The 17,679-nt window shown below is 34.2% G+C and overlaps 1 protein-coding gene across 1 annotated transcript in view; it reads left to right on the top strand.

Annotated features, from left to right (window-relative positions):
* Positions 1-17,679, top strand: part of LOC145255818 (mitogen-activated protein kinase kinase kinase 10-like) — a 281,349-nt gene that overhangs the window by 249,500 nt on the left and 14,170 nt on the right. The window contains exon 4 of the mRNA XM_080114523.1: positions 2,096-2,271. Within this exon, the coding sequence (XP_079970649.1) occupies positions 2,096-2,271 (176 nt within the window). The remainder of the gene's footprint in view (positions 1-2,095; positions 2,272-17,679) is intronic.

Below are 17,679 nucleotides of genomic sequence, written 5' to 3'. Positions count from 1 at the left end.
ATGCTGTAAAACAAAAACCACCAACCAAATCTCTGTTTTCTTGATGTTTTTTTTTTTTTATCTTACTTTTTTATTTACTTATTTTGAGTATAGCATGAAATTTTGGCATGATGCTCATCCATTGCTTGCAACGATGACGTCATCATGCAATTGTTCTGTTGGTTTGAAGATGGATTGTTAGACCGATTCGAGCTCTGAAGTAAATTCAGCATGTTGGTTACATGTGGGATAATTCTATATCAGGTGTTGACTGCTCTGTTTTTTCTAATGTCTAATTTGCGTTCTTCATTGCATGCGGATTCAGCAATTGTAACCCCTTTGGGAGTTGCAGCACGCCAGGAACATCTGTCTTGGGTTAGTTTTTCCCACGAGTTAGAATACAAACCAAACTGTTTCAGGGAGACTTTTAGATTGTCCCTGAATCGTTTCTGCTGTCCTCTTGCGGGTCTTTTTCCTTTGGACAGTTCATCATAAAGGAGCTGTTTTGGTAGCCTTGAATCGGGCATACAATCTATATGATCTGCACAATGAACCTCACACTGCTCTAACATGGTGTGTACTGACAAAAGGTTATGACATAATCACATTGTCACAGCTGTTCTTGTTAGATCAGACATAAAGCAACAATAAGTTTGACCCTATATGAACCAGGACCACCTGATCCTAGTATATATAGGTAATTCATACCTCATAAAGGCCATTAATAAAGATAATATGGGATAATGATGTTGATGCGGCAATTCTAGTTAAATCACCTTTGGGGTACGTGTTCGAGCCTGCCTGCCTACTACCACTTCCTTTGCTCGCGCAAGTTCCTTTTTTTTTTTTTTTTTTTTGCTTGCTCAACCAACACCCTTACACACACCTCCACTTTATTTTCCGCCTTCGCGTCACGGGTTTGAGCCTGCCTGCCTACTAGAACTTTTTTTGTTCACGCACACCTCAAAACACCCAGGCAACGCTGGGCACCCAGGCTAGTCTATAATAAAGAAAAAGCTAATTTTTCGCTCTTATTACGGTGCCTTCTAAAAAAAAAAAAAAAATAATTTTTCTGTGAAAGCTAAAAGTTCGAGCAATTTATTATGAGGCGTAGGATAGTTAGATGACTTATTTCGTAAAAAAAAAAAATGACTTCCTGTTTCTTTCTCTAATCTACACGCTTGTCTTTTAATTTTTACTGTTTTAGTTGAAACTGATTGCAGTTTTGTAGAAAAAAAAAAAAAATTTGTGCTGCCCTTTCTCCACATTTAAACACGGTTGAGAAATTGATCTAAATTTCAACTTTTATCTTTTATCTACTCTCTTCCCATGCAGTGTGCGTGGGAGGCACGTAACTAGGGACGATGGAAGAGTATCCAATATTGCATTTTATAATTCTATAGCTATACGTCCATGAAATAAGCTAATATATCAATATAATATTTGAATATTATATTAGTGAACACTGGGCCATCACCTATTCCTCTTTTGCGTGATTGCAGTGCAATATTAGTGTTGTGATGATTAATTGAAATCGGGAATAAAAAACAAAAACAAAAAATCTTATTTATAACTACTCGTTAGGACAATCAACCAATGAGAAGCCTCCAACCTTTTTATAAAAAATATCAAATTTTGGATTCAAGTCAGTTCGTTATCAGTCTCCGTCTTTTCAAGACTGAACCACTGCTGATCTGGACTACATTGATTCTTCGCTGATCTAAGGCCGCATCTTTGTTCCAGAGAATTACTCAACAATCGAGATCATGACTGCATTGATTCTTTGCCGATTTGATTTACTACCGCCATTTTTGTTCAACATAATGGGCTCAACGCGTAACATTTATGCCAATTCGGAGTGCTCCTTTTGTAGAGCTGGATGTTAGCCACATTGAAAAATTGATGTTGTGTCTAACCTTGTCCTCCTCTTTATTATTTGGAATACCGTTTTCATTTTGAGTGTTATTCTCACAACAGAATACATACGATAGACCTGAAGAAGGTCAGAGGTTACATTGACCGAAAAATAACACTCAAGATGAGAACAGTAGTTTTAGTAAACCAAATATTTAAAGTTTTATTTATCTCTAATATTTATCTGTTTTTTGTCTTTTAGATTGTTGGCATCAAGAACCTCATGGGAGACCTACGTTTGCCCAGATTCTGGAACGCTTAGAAGAAATTGCCTCATCGTCCTTCATGACCACACCACAAGATTCATTCCATACTATGCAGGAGGACTGGCGGCTGGAAATTGAGCAGATGTTTGATGAACTTCGGAGCAAAGAAAAGGTTTGTAAAGTGCTAGCCATTCCTTTTAATCTGAGAAGCCCACAAAAGTTAATATTACAATACTAAATGTATCTGTGATCCATTGGGTCACTCGCATTAGTTATTTTTTTTCACTGATTTCATTTTAAAATTCATAAAATCTGATGTATCTGAAAGTCAGAATTGTATTTTCTGTGATCGAAGCGTTGTTTATATTTTTGAATAAGATATGCATAAAATACATTTATAATCCAAATTACAATGCAACATTATGAAATTAAACAAATATTTGTTTGTTTGAAATTGATATTTTGGAGATAGACTCAATCTTCAGAATTTTAAGGTTTTTTTTTTTTTTTTTTTTACCATGATGTTAACTTGAAGAAAAAAAAACAAACAGTTTGTTTGTTGTCCATCTGCAGTGTTATTTTGAAATGCCAGAAGAATACGTTTGGCATACTTGATATAAAAGTCAGTTATGTTTTCCGTGATAGAAGCGTTCTTTAAATTTCTTCATAATTTATTTTAAAATTTATAGAACGCTTCTATCACGGAAAACGTAAGTGTGACTTTCATATCACATACGCCAAGCATATTCTTCCAGCATTTCAAAATAACACCGGAGACGGACACGCAAATGCTTTTTTTTTTTTAATCAATTTATCATGGAAAAAAAAAATGTATAAAATTCTGTGGATGAAGTCTCTCCGAAATATCAGTTTTAAGTAAATAATAATTATTTAATTTCATAATATTGTGTTGTAATTTGGCTTATAAATGTATTTTATATGTATTTTATTTCTGACATGTTTAGTTGCATTTGAAGGGATGATTAGAATCTTAAAAAGAACCCTCAGTTGGAATGGATGAGGTAGCAAGTGAATGCCTGGCATTTAGTAGGATGCCCCATCTCTAACTAGAACAAGAAAAAAAAAATTCAAGACATCTGTCTTGCATAACTAAAAAAAAATTTATCTCTATAGTATCCACATTATTATTATTTGCACTGACTAGGAGTTCTCATACAGGTCATCATCAAAGATTATTTACTAATAATAACGGGTAGTGTTCCCTGGAGTCTGAGTGATGACAAGTCTCCCAGATTTTGAGTATTCTTCATCTCTCTTGATAACCTTTGTAAATGACTTTGCATCATAGCAACAGCCGATTATCATTGTTTTCTCGCTGGCAATGATTATTGGTCTTAACTGGGATTTGGGTGGCAATAAGTCTCCTCAAGGTTCCAGTATTCTCCGCACTCTTCCAATGAAGGTTTGGTTAGTGCTCTCCCTCCTTCGTCTTTCCATCCTCCTTGACTTTTCATGGCTATTTTGTGCTGTATCAGCTGAGTCTAATGTTATTTTTTTTTTTTAAGGTGGAAACAGTTCATAAGATTTCTTGCATTTTTAGTTCCCGTTCAGTTTAAAGAGACAATGGATACCCCCTGTAAGGGTAGCTTTGCCTGTAATTGTGAAACAAGTATTGCATAATCCCCAACCACATCTATCCTGAATCGGCACTGCTCGAGTTCAGTGCTAGATGACTGGAAACAATGCCGAGATGAGCAGAGAGCACATACAGCACCTGGAATTCCCAAATGGTCACCCATTTTAGTACTGACCAGGCTCAATATTGCTTAACTTTGGTGATCTAACAGGAATCTGTGTCAACGTGAATTATGCTGTACATGGGTTCATGTGGTCATTATTATAATTAGTTATACTGACCCGACGTTACCTGCTGGTTGGAAATAATTTCAAATATAACCATGTTTACAAATTTTGCTTTAAAAAGTTTTTTTTTTAAATACCATTTTGAACATGAGGTCAAACAATAAAAAAAAACTGTTAGCGTGGTGGTGTTTTCTTTTTAAAAAAAATGTTGATGCTACGTTTCTTTAAAACGGTCAATAAGCTTCAATGAATCAAAGTAAATTCATTATTTAATTTTTTAATCATTAAAATACTAATAAACATAATTATCGAAATGTTTATATATATATTTTTTTTTATAATGTTATAGATTTAATTTTTTTTCTTTTTTTTCATGAAACTAAGAAAATCTATTCAACAAAATGTTTTGTTTCTTTACGTTGTATATTTCAATTATTTTATGGATACAATTAATAATTGCCTCAGATAAAATTGAAGGAAAATTTCAATGGTATTTTTAAAATTTGTTAAAAAAAAAATTCAACCTTTATTGAAACTTCCATGTTGACATTGATTTCTGTACTACACAAAAATTGACAAATGTATATATACTAGTAGGATGTTTGGCTTTGCCCAGTCATAAAATATGGTTAAATATATTTTAATTTATGTAGGTTTTGTATTTTTATTGAACTGATACTCGTATTGATCACTATATTGTATAACAATATAGAGTAGTGATTACTCAGCATCGCCCGGTGATAAAATACGTTTAAATATATTTTGATTTATGCAGATTTCATATTGTTATAGAGCCAATACTGTCATGATTATTATATTGTACCCAATATATAGTAGTGATTTCAAAAGTTGAAAATAAAAAAATGATTTTGGTGCTCTCGGCTTGAATCAAAACCAAAACATAGACTATAGCTCTTCAACCTTATCCATTACTATCTGACCTAAATCTATACACATACAACAACTTTAAAAAATGTTGTAAAAGATATAGATGTATATTTGCGTATGCGTAGAAGTAACATGTTTAGTCAACTTATTCTTGCCAAGTTCCAGTTGTATATTCAATTTTAACCAATGCAAAAACCGCAAAAGTCTAATGTTGTCATCTCCCCTGACGGAGATGTGCAACAGACTAGGGACTTATTGTGAATTTAATATTCCCATGAAACTTCCTCCTTTGGAGTAAGCTCGTTAACCTTTTATTTTTTTTATTTTTTATTTTTTTTATTTATTTTTTTTTTTTAAGTCTTGTAAAATTCTGAGTAGATGACCTTCAACCAAACGGATTAGTCTATTTTTCATTTATCAAAGTTGTACCTAAAATATCAAAACTTAAAAAAAAAAGAAAAAAAAAGATAATCTTTGCTGATTCAGACTATGAGACTGTGAATGCCGTGACATGCAAATGGCATTAACCTCATTGTCAATTTCTTTTTCTTGTGTGTAAGACCTCAACTTGGTTTATAAAGCTCGGGGCATCGTTTTGGATATTAATACTCAACAATAACCGCATTTAAACTTATTTCATGTGCGTTTTGCAGTCGTTGGATTGCATCACGTGCAACTGAATCATAACTTGGTGAATAAGAAAAATTGTCAGTTTGACATTCGCGTGTGCTCTGGATTGGGCAGGGGTAGCATCAGAAAAGATGTTTGTGAACGATACAAATAAAAAAAAAAACAAATACAAAAAACTATTGTGATGTTGGCGATGAGTGGCAAGCTAGGAAGCAAAGAAGATAACAATTTTAAATGATAATAAAACAGAGGATTAAACCAAATCATGATTGTGAGCGTCTCTGTTAGAATTGCATCCCTTGATCTCATGTCTCTATATAGATATTCCTGCTTCCCTTGACGAGCGCAGATAATTTCAAGGTGGAGGTTGGGTTACTCCAAGGTAGAGGCTAACATTTGTAACGATTCCCGTTGGGTTTAGGTGACTTGGATGCGTTCTTTCGTCAAACAATTACTTCCCGTCTCCTTCCCAACTTTAATCAGCTCTTCAAGATGTGGATAAAGAAAAAAAAATTGCCTTCAGATCTAAATTTAGATTTTATAACATCAACGTCTTGTCTACATTGCTATATGGAACTTGGAAGTGAAACTTGGCATCTCAAAATCAGCCAAGAGAAGAAATCACATGCCTTAAAAAGATACTAGGGATGAAATTGAGTGATTCAATTATTATCTAAGATGTTAGACAGTACTAACCAACAGGTATTAATAACCGGCAAATGACGACTTGTCTTACTTGAACATACCTTAAGATTGGCATAGAATTGTCAACTAATTGCTTTAATGAACTCCTGATGGAAAAAGGAGAGGACGACCAAAAATGAACTGCAAACAGACACTTGAGAAAGATTTGATTGCAACAAGATGAAGTTGGAGGGATGCTGTGGATCTGGTTTCAGATTGGAAACAATAGTATATATTGACTATCTCAGGCGATTTAGGATGCCACAGGAGTTCCTAAATTTTAGGTCCCTCCACTCTCTGCACATTCTGTGTTTTTCTCTTAATGTTGGCTTAGTTGAAACTGTTTTGCTCTGATATTTTATTGTTGATTTTTTTGGGGTCCCCCAACAAAAGGAGGGTGGACCTGTAAATTCACTCTTGTCCATTTGTCTGTCCGCACTTTTCTCAATACGCCTTGGAATTTTTTGAAATTTTGCACAAACATTAAACATATGAGTAAAAAAGTAACAGAACAGATTTTCTGGGAAAACTCCGGTTGCCTCCCTCGGGGTGCCTTTTGGGTAAAAATGGCTAAAATTGACATTTTTGTGCTTTATTAAAAAGAAGTTGATGCCTTGGATTTTTATAAAACTTTCTATAAAGTTGTAACTAACTGATTTCTATATAATTTAGCTTGTCTATACTTCGCGATAACTCTTGGATATGCCCCTGGGGCTCTTTTAGAGCTAATAAAAACGCTCCATTTTTGGGACTATTTTACTATATTTGTCCAAAATGTTCTATGTATGTCTATTCAGCAGTTTTGCATGGTGCTGAACTCAAATTTAAATACGTTAAGGCCTTGAGGACTTTTGAGGCTAAATGAGAGGGGAGGGCAAATTATGGATGTAGTCATTTTTTTTTTTTTTTTATGAGGGGGGGGTCAAATGCTGAACTTAGTCATTTTTTTATGTCTCGTTCACTGTGTATTTATGGGGGAGCATGCATGCTTCACTTGTTCTTCTGGTAATCGTGTTGTGATGTCAGTTGTTGATTAGAAGAAACGCAAAACATAAAAATGGCAATAATTTAAAATGCCTCTAATACAATGGCTTGTTCAACTATGATGATAGGGAATTTGATAGTGTGCTATTTAGCTCATTTGGAATTACAACTCGTGCAGGGGCATATGATTCTTGCTTCAGTTATCTCTCAACAAAGTACAGGAGTTATCTCCCTTTAATCATTGAAACATCGGTTCTTGTCCAGAATTCCCTCTTATATTAAAACAAAAATGAAAAAAAAAAAAAAAAAAAAAAATGAAGAAAACTTTTATTCTTAGAAACCTGCTGCAACGATCCCCAAGAAAAAATTGTAGAACCAGAATCAAACATTGATGGCAAAGAAATGATAAATTGGTCTACTTCACTTTATATACTAGAAATATAGAAGAAAGAAAAATATAAAAAAAATGGCCTTACTTTTGTGTGCTGAAAATCTGTATAACTTCATGGGTAAATTGCCCCACCTCACCCTACCCTCTTCTCACCCTCCTCCATGTAAAGTGATCACCTCATATATTTTATAATTTTACAATTGATTGGGTTTGCTTTTTTTTTTTTTTTTCCCTGGGTAATGCCTGGAGGTAGGAGGTACCAGCCCCCCCCCCCCCACCTCATTCTTGGTTAGTCAAGCAGAGCATGACTTTGCTATTCACTCCCTAAATGAAATGCTTTTATTATTACCTTAATAGGCTTTCAGAAAAGATTCCTTTCATGTAAGATATTTCAGTACTGACACTCTATAGGACACACTTTATAGAAAAAAAGCAGGAGTTAAAAAGAAAAGTAAATCAGCCTTTCATTGTGAGGAGTTATGCTTTGCCCCATTCCTATGTTGACGTCGTTTACTCTTCAACATAGATATAGAAAAAATTTTTTGTTTTATAATTTAATGTGCTGAGAGGTTTAATACTGAGGTTGGGAGCTTGCAGAAGATAAACCATACTTTTTTTTTTTTTTAAATCCCTAACTGACTTGGTGTATATATGGTTAAACAAAAACGTTCAGATTGTGATTTAAACAAAATTTTTTTTTTATTTTTTTTTTTTTATTGTGATGAGATTCAATCCTGAGATTAGGAGCTGGCAGAAAATAAACCATACTTTTTTTTTTTTTTTAAAACTCCTCTGTTTATATATAGAAATTCAAGAAAAAACATTCAGGTTGCTTTTTTATTTATTTATTTATTTTTTTTTTTTTTATAAATTTGTTGAAAATTACAACGGGCAAAACCCATTCCGATTTTTTTTTTTTTTTTCAAAAAGAAAACCATTTTATTAAAAAAGATATAACATTTACAGTTTAAATGAAAAAAAAAAACAAAAAAAAAACAAGTTTTATAAAACCCCTAACATAATCTTAGTTTACAAATAAAAGAAAAATTTCATTCTATCCACTGATTCGTTGTTTTTTTGTAAATTTTCTAATATTTTTAAATTCAAATTGAAAAAAAATCCACTTTCAGTCTGGTATTATTTTTTTTTAACCCATTGATTGTTTACAAAACAAAAACAAAACACATTCCTATACTATTCTAAATAACAACCGCAAAACAAAGTGAACGGTGTTTATAAAAAGCTTCATTCCAACACCTCAGTTTACAAATCTAATATATAAAAGACACAATGTCTGTCTGTTTGTCTGTCTCCATATTTTCAAACTCTATCTCTTCTGAAACTAAAAGTTGCAGAGCGGCGCTACTGGACTCAAATGATTGAATTTTTTATGGACTGTTCTTTTATGGGTCTTTAGCCATTTAAAGTAGTTTTTAAGGGAGTCAAAAAGGGTTCAAAATGGGAAAATCGTTATACATTTTGTCCATTCATCTTGTTTTTTGTTAACCAATTTATATGCGTGTCATGTTGGTACAGTGGTAACATCACCAGCTTTTAATGTTATGGTTTTGTTTTCGGTTTCGATTTTAGCTGATGGCACCTCTAATTTTTTTTAAATTTCTTTTCTTTTGAAATCACGACTCTATAATAATATATATGAAATCTGGACAAATTAAAATATCATATTTAAGCATATTTCACGCCCGCGCAAATATCATAAGTAAGCATATTTTATGACTGGGCAAAACCTAACATCATTACATACATACAACTGCGGACTGTTTGTGAATGATATTCTCTGGATACTTCCTCTGGAGTAAGCCAGTTCAACCAGCATAGCATTAGTGCTGCTTCCTTTCTTTTTTATGGCATAATTTTCCTTTTAGACTAATTGCCATACTAAAGCTTGTAAAATCTAGACTATTTTACTATGTCATCCCATATCTAAAGATGTAGTCGCAGGTTTTCCTGTTGTATATTGGAGCCCTATGCCAGTAAATAGTGATTATGTTAACTAGTGCGAATATTGGCAAAGGTTACATTAGTACATGTCAGAATAACCTGGTGACACACTCAACTGGAAGTGACATGACTGTAGGAAGGGTAGCTCTCTAGACAAAACACGTTTGTAATGCAGGGGAATGGGATGATGATAGAAATGTCATCACATGCTGGAGGAAGACCAGTTTCTAACCAGTCTCTGGTAGGGAGTGATATAGACGAGATGTGTTTGACAATGTAGAGATAGTCTAAGTGAGTGTTACCTTGAGACTTTGCTCGTCTGCGTCTCTTAATCTTATCCTTAAGACTAAGTTAGAAAAACAAGTTAAAAAGTAATTAGCTAATTTGATGTTGTTCTCTCCTCCCATGTACCAGCCTCTCTTTAAATAAAACCTCTCAAAACCTTTGAAAATCGGCAAGTTTCTGTGCACGAGTAATTTTGTTCATCTAGCTAAACTGAGGAGGCCAGAGGTCAACAATCATTGTAATCCATGACTAGGTCTGTGGCAACAACATACTCTTTTCATTATTCTGACTCTTGAGTATATATCTGTTAATATCTTATGTTTTTATATAGACTAATGTGGTTCTCAATTGATTGACTATCTTACTGTGTCAGAGATATACTTGAGCTAAAACAACGAAAAGAATATTCTGTTATCACAGCCCTACTCATGACCAAATGAAAGAAAGACCAGTACATAAACACCTTGCACAGCATATGTATAAAAAGACATTTAATGTTTGACTAGCAAGCTGCCTGGTGTTGCCTGATCGTGAAATACCCTTGAATATTATAATTTAATTTATACAGATTTTGAATTTATTATTATAGAACCAATTCTCTATTAATTGTTATATTGTACCTAATCTATAGTCGTGTCTAGCCGACATGGCTCAGTCATAAAATACACTTAAATATCTTTTAATTCATGCAGATTTCACCAAAAACCAAAAGATTTAGCACTCCAGTCATGGTTATTACCGTCAGACCTAAATCCATGTGCTTATAAAAAAATTAAAAACATAGGATAAATGTATATTTGTGCATGCATACAGAAGCACTTTAAGTTACCTTATGCATGCAGAGTTCTAATTTTTTCAATTTTGACCCCCTTAGCAGCTATTTTTACCACCTAAAGACCAAAGTGAATTTGTTCCATAGGTCTGAATCCTCTATACATCAAATTTCAAGTCTATAGACCAAAAATTGATAGTTTGATAGATCGTTCCTCAAACAGAACAAAATCGCTTGTATATATACTATCATGGAGACATGACATTGTCTAGGATTAAATGAAGATCAATAAATGTTCTACCCACCCATATTTTTATTGTCATCGAAATCAGTGAAATCACATTTTTTATTCAAATAGATTGATTGCCTGCTCTAGTTAGAAACCCACAATGTACTGAGATGAAGCTTCACATGCTTCCCTGCAGTGATAATACATTGTAATTTACATTGCACTGTAGAGAATCTACTGTTTACTTTAGTAAATTATATTTAAACTAACGGGATTGCCCGGTGTTGCATGGGTGTGTGAAGGTGGTGTAGTAAAGAACCCTGAGGGGGAGGGAGGGATCAAAACAACAGTAGCGGAGTTGCCCAGCGTTGGCCGGGTGTGTGTAGGTGGTGTAGTAAGCAAAACGGGTGGGGGTAAAAAAAAGTGGTAGTAGCAGGGGATGGGGGGAATCAAAACAACAGTGAGCAGTTTGGGTGGAGAGAATAAAAAAAATGGTCGTAGGAAGGTATGCTCAAAGATGGAGGAAAGGAAGATTTAAAAAAAAAAAAAAAAAAAATAGTGCTGTCTTAGCCAATGTCTCCATCGCGCAACTCGAAGTCCTGAGCATTGAAATTAAGTGTGGTCAATCCAACCGAGACGATGACTTTACGAAAATGTTGACGCAAAAACCGACTCCTCCTTGTAGAAAACTGCCCAGTTGAGGGTGAAGGAGTTAATGTTTTTGGCCAATTTTTGGATATTTATTGTCCGAGACATTAATCTTCAAAACGATACCGATCTTGTCAGGATCCGTCACATCTGTCGAAGGTTTTTGGCAGACATACATACATTCGCTCAAACCGACGATTGAGATTTATATTATAGACTAGCGATGGTACCCGGCGTTGCCCAGGTGTGTGTGTTTGGAGGCGGTGAGGGGGGGAACCAAAAAATTTTTTTTTTTTTTTTGATTATTGATTTTTTATATTTAAGACGCATTCTGATAAAAAGCCCTGTGTAAGAACACTGCCAGATACATCAAGTACCTTTGTGTCAAATTAAAAAAAAAAATCCAGCCCAGTCGTTTTAAGTCCATAGAGAACAAACTCGCACACACACAAAGTTCCTTTTATATAATAGTAGATACATTTAAACATATATAAAGGCAGACAAGGTCACTTATATATTAGTGACATGACAAGGCCACAGGGGAGACAACCGAAGCAACAAAACTGAAGCTGCCTGCCAGGACACTGTTTATACAAATATAGACAAATTTGGGCATATTTTATTGGTTTGAAAATATAGGTTCTTTTTTACCGATTGCCATAAAATTTTAACCATAGAATAGTATTATATTCTTCAAAAAGACTGCAAATTTTCATATAGTTTCGTCCCATAGAACCAAAGATATGATCATTTTAATATTCAATTTTGCTACAAGTATAGATATATCCATACACATATATATATATATATATAGAGAGAGAGAGAGAGAGAGGAATATTGGCTGAAGAGAGCTTGATAAGGATACCTTAAACGGTCCTAATTATCGGGCTTGAAACCGACGGTACCAATGACTTGTCTCATCTAAAAACTTTCTGTACACAAAATATAAATATGCTCTTATATTTCGGATTTTCCTGTTAATTGAGCACTCTGCTGGATTTCTTTTTCCAAAAAAAACTAATCATATATACACACACACACCATCCTTTTTGGTAATTTTATAAGTTCCAAATTTCAGCGGCTATTGATCAAAATTTAACAAAGGCTTGTTGGAAAGGTAATGACCTTAATTGTGTTGTGGGCTATGTGACATTTGCCTTTAAGATCGCACATTAAGGGGATCATCCAGAGTGTATTTTTGGCACATTTTTACAGCCCTGAAATGTTTCATTCATAGTCATTTGTTTTCTTAGTTTTGCATGTGAATTACAAAATAGTTGATATTTCCCCAAAACGTCTGGCCTTGGTGAAGGGAAGACTAAAACTTGCTGCTATGGTTTCAAATTATTTGAATAACAGCAAAGGGAAACTTGATTCCAAATATTTCTCATGTTATATCTTCTCTGGTTTTCATACATAAAGTAAATTTCACAGTGTATATAAGGATTATTTGATATTGGAGATATTCATAATCGTATCCTATTTCTAAAAGAGGGGAGATATAACTTATCTTCCCTCCAAAATTATGTATTAAAATGATCAAACCCAATACATTAAGTCGTTGGATTTGCTGAAAGCACATTTTTCGAAGTATAGATGTTATCCGAACAACTAATCAATTACGCTAATATGGTTGTGTGGTTTTGTTCTTCATCCTGGATAAACTATTGCAGAATCATGGATATTTTAAATCACAGGAAAACTTAAACAAGAATTTTAAGAGTGGAATTTGGAGACAGTTAACCCATGGGAGTGTGAGGACTAGAGAGTATAATGTATAGTGTTTGGAAGATCAACAGCATAACTTTGGGATTAGGTTCGGTTTGTGGAAACTAATTTACACCCTCTGTCGGAAATGATGGAGAAGGGGGTTTATACTTTGCTGTTTATCTTACTTACTAGCCTGGATGCCCTGGAGGTATGTATTGAACAAAAAAACGACAAAATAGAAAAAGATAGTATAGGAATAGTAAGCAGGTTCAAACCCGTAACACGGCAGAGGAAAAAGGGGGTGGCAAAACCCCAAAACAAACGGTCTTATCGATGAGTCTACCGTGGTTGTGACGTCATAAGCAGTCGAAATAATGCCTTTTATGCGACGTCGTTTACGCGAGCTTTGAATGACTTGCAAAAAATGTCAGAAAAACCCCAAAAAACTACCCACCCTGTAGAAAAGTGCTCAGTTGAGGGTGAAGGAATTAATGTTTTTGGCCAATTTTTTTTGATATTTGTCGTCCGAACGGTGAAAATCCGTCACGTCTGTCGAAAATTTTAAGCAGACATATAAACATACATACATTTAAACAGACAGGTGAGATTTATATTATAGATGTTATTTAAAACTAACAAAAATATTAGATCAGAGGGAGTATATTTATGTTAGTATATATTATAAAATATACTCCCTGCTCCACCACCACCAAAAAAAAAAAAAACTTGAGATAATGCTTAGAATGAAATAAATCATGATTGGAGAATAGATAACTTCTCTCCTACCTAAAAAGAAAAAAATGTAATGCCTGGGAGTATGGTATGATAATGAATAAACATACACTACACTTCCCATCGTCCAAAGGATGAGGTAATGAATGTCCGAGGGAGGATGGTCTTGTGACAATAGAACATATACTACACCTCATCCTCATTCTGAATTGAGCAGTAAATGGGCGTAATAGCATAGTTCGGCCTCAGATAAACAGATACCAAATCTGCATTATGAAAAGTAATAGTATAGTTCCAGCTTCACAAACACCAAATCTCCACCAGTAATAGATATTCATATAAAGTCATCAAGCCAAGATCACAGTGTAGTATCTGTTCTGATGCTATACTTCACCTTTTCTGTCCTTGGTTAGTGGAGGAAAAATTCTTCATGCCCAAGACAATTTTTATTTTTTTTCCTATCCAGAGTGCCCCTTTTTAGGGAGCTGGATTTTCTTTGCATTTAAAAACGACCTTGTGTCTAACTCTGCACTTGTGGGGGGGGGGGGGCAAGTAAATAGGAATAGTATTATATAAACATTTAGAGCATTTATTAATTTTTTTTCATGTAGAGAGAGAGAGAGAGAGAGAGAGAGAGAGAGAGAGAGAGACACACACATGGTACACACTTTTTTTTTACTCTTCTATTTTGTTATCCATGCTCCCAGGTAACACAGAGTCCTTGCTAGTTAAAAATATGAGCACACTGTGTAGGTTTTTTTAATGTGTATGTATGTACGGATGAATGAGTATGCAGTAAAGTGTGTGTGTAGGACTGCAAACAGGTTGGAAAGGGGGCGGATTGGGGTGACATGGACTTGGTCACAGCTACTCGTGAAGTCCTTAATAGGCAGAAGTACTGGCTAGCAAGATCAAAGATTAAAAGAAGCAATATGAATATAACAGCTGAACTTTTTTCCACTTCCAAAAAGAAATGATAATAATAAAAAGTATATGACCACAGCATTGCAGAGTCTTTTACCAGGAGTGTTCATGTCTGTAACACCTGTGTCCACAGAATGTCTCTTATTATGGCTAAAAAACTACATTAAAGCAGCTCAACAATGAGCTTTATCAGAAGTAGTCAAGCAATGGCAATGCTTTAAGTTTGATATATATATATATATATATATACACACACACACTAGCAGGCTGCTCGGCATTGCCTGATCGTAAAATATGCCTAAATATGATATTTTGATTAACGCAGATTTTGTATTTATTATTATACTAGCATGGGTGCCCGGCATTGCCCGGGTGTTTGGAGGTGTGTTGAGTAAAATAAAAAGAAAGTGGTACTAGGCAGGCAGGCTCGAACCCGTACCGCAAAGGAGGCAAAGAATGTGAAAAAAAAAACCTGACGTCTTCGCTGTTTTGCCCATCGCCAAACCGGAAGTGACGTAGGTTTAAATTGAGGCAATGACTTTTGTAAATATCGGCGGTAGAAAAGTGCTCAGTTGAGGGTAAAGGAATTAATGTTTTTGACCAATTTTTCAATATTTGTCGTCTGAAGGGTCGAGCTTCAAAACGATACCGATCTTATGATAATCTGTTACCTCTGTTGAAAGCTTTTGCGAAACATACATACATTTAAATAGGCAGGTGAGATTTATATCATAAATGATTTCAAAAGTTAAAAAAAAAAAAAAAAAAAAAAAAAATGACTTGTGCGCCACCACTGATAATCAAAACCTTTAGCTTACAATTTACTTTTTCCTTTGACGTTAATACCTGAGCTATGGAGACATGTTTGCTGCAAGGTTAAAAATTAAAACCTGAATCAATAGCTATTACGTTATGTGTGCATATTCGTAATGCCTTCGTTGGACTGTCACCGGGAAAATTCCATTTTCTTAATTTTCACACTTTTGCACTAATTTCCCCGGGCTAAAACTCACATATAAAGTTTCGCATGGGTTTGAATACCCTGTATATTAAGTTTCATGTTTGTAGACTAAAAACTGACAGAAGTTTCGTAGGCAAAAGTTTTGTAAATAAATACTCCTGAGCAAAAAAAAAAAAAAAAAAAAAAAATGGGCCAAACAAATTTTATACATTTTATTGCACTGAAAGTTATATTGAACAAAGAACAATTGAACAAGGAAACTTAAACGAGACTAACAACACAGAACAAGACATTTACTTTAATAAATGCTTAGTATGGAATCGCATTCCCTTTTGATTTCTGTAAAAGATCAATCCTTTTAGACATGCTCTCAACCAAAGTGAAACACTGAAGAGGAGATGCTATTCCATTTGCTTTGCACAGCTTCCCACAGTTTGTCATTATTCAAAAAAGTTCTTCCAGCCAATGTACAAGGTATTATGGACCCAATATTCTCGATTGGTTTTAAATCGGGGCTTTGACCTGGCCAAAATATCATAATTGAATTATCAGAAAGCCATTTTCTTGTGACTTTAGCAGTGTGTGCAGGGGCATTATCATGTTGAAAAATAATGTTCTGGGATATTCCCAGCTTCTGGATACTTGGTAACAATCCTGTTTCTAATATTCGAATGTATTCCTTTGTATCGATTAAATTCTCACATCTAATATGTTCCCCAACTCTTGCTGCAGTAAAAGTTCCCCATACCATTATCCCTCCATTCGCATATTTATTTGTTGTTTTTATGCAACTTGGCAAAAATCTTTCTCCAGTTCTCCAATTGCACCGTTCGGGAGCATCACTAACAAAACAAAATCTTGATTCATCGAACCAGAAAACATTCCTAAACCAGTCTGTATCTTTCTTGCCATAACACGAGCAAAATCTCTTTCTATCATTGATGTCCTTAGATAAAAATGGCTTCTTTGCACACCTTTTAGAAGAAAATCCCATTTCTTTCATTCGTTTAGATATTGTATATCTAGAAAGAGAATTTCCAGCCGCCGTTTTGAATTCTTTGCTATGGTCAACATAAGTTTTTTTTCAATCCTTCAAAACAGTTAATTTAAGCCTTCAAAATTGGACCAGATCCAGATTTCCCTTTTACCAAGCATTCGACTTTGAACCTTCGACCAATTTGTTTCACTATAGAGATGTTTTCACATTTTCTTTTCTTCAAATATCAAAAATCTGCTTGTAAATCATTTTCGACTATCTTAATCCTGCAATTTGGTTTTTTATTTCCTCGTGAAAATGCAGTCTTGCCATTTTTAGGATTAATTTTTCCACTTTTATATGCTATAATAATAATGATGATCTACAAAATAGAAATTTTCAGTTAAAATTAACAAAAATTCATAGAAAAATGTTGAAAAATCGATTTTTTCCTCCTTTCACTCTTGGCCCATTTTTTTTGCTTACGAGTATGTATATACGTATACATAAATATATATAGTTTTGTGTTTACTATATATAGTCTGACGAAGTTATTGGATCGTTGATACGATTCGGTAGCGGAAACATGTGTAACAAAACAGATGAAATGGTAACAAATTAAAAATATATATTGAGTAAAACGATTTTTAATTTAGAATAAAAAAATCAGTTTCAAAAGAAAAAAAAAAAAAAAATCAACTAAAATATATATATATATATATATATATAATAAATTCCACAGCCAAACAACGTCGCAGCCCACAAGAGCCATGACAGTCAAAGAACCGGAAGCCCAAGACTCGAGTTTCGCCCTTATTTGGGCTCATCAGTTAGACACATTCGAACTCAGGATTCGAAACCCGAGCCTCTTGCATGCAAGGCAAGCACTCTACCAACTGAGCATACGCCCTGCACACAAGAATTTCAATTAACCAACACAGATCAAACAAACCGCGCCGAAATCCGACTGTGAAATGAAC

The sequence above is a fragment of the Euprymna scolopes genome, chromosome 31, assembly GCF_053919585.1.
Source record: "Euprymna scolopes isolate OS-2025 chromosome 31, ASM5391958v1, whole genome shotgun sequence".
Taxonomy (NCBI): domain Eukaryota; kingdom Metazoa; phylum Mollusca; class Cephalopoda; order Sepiida; family Sepiolidae; genus Euprymna; species Euprymna scolopes.
The sequence above is the reverse complement of the archived record's forward strand: the minus strand, read 5'-3'. Positions and strand labels throughout refer to the sequence as shown.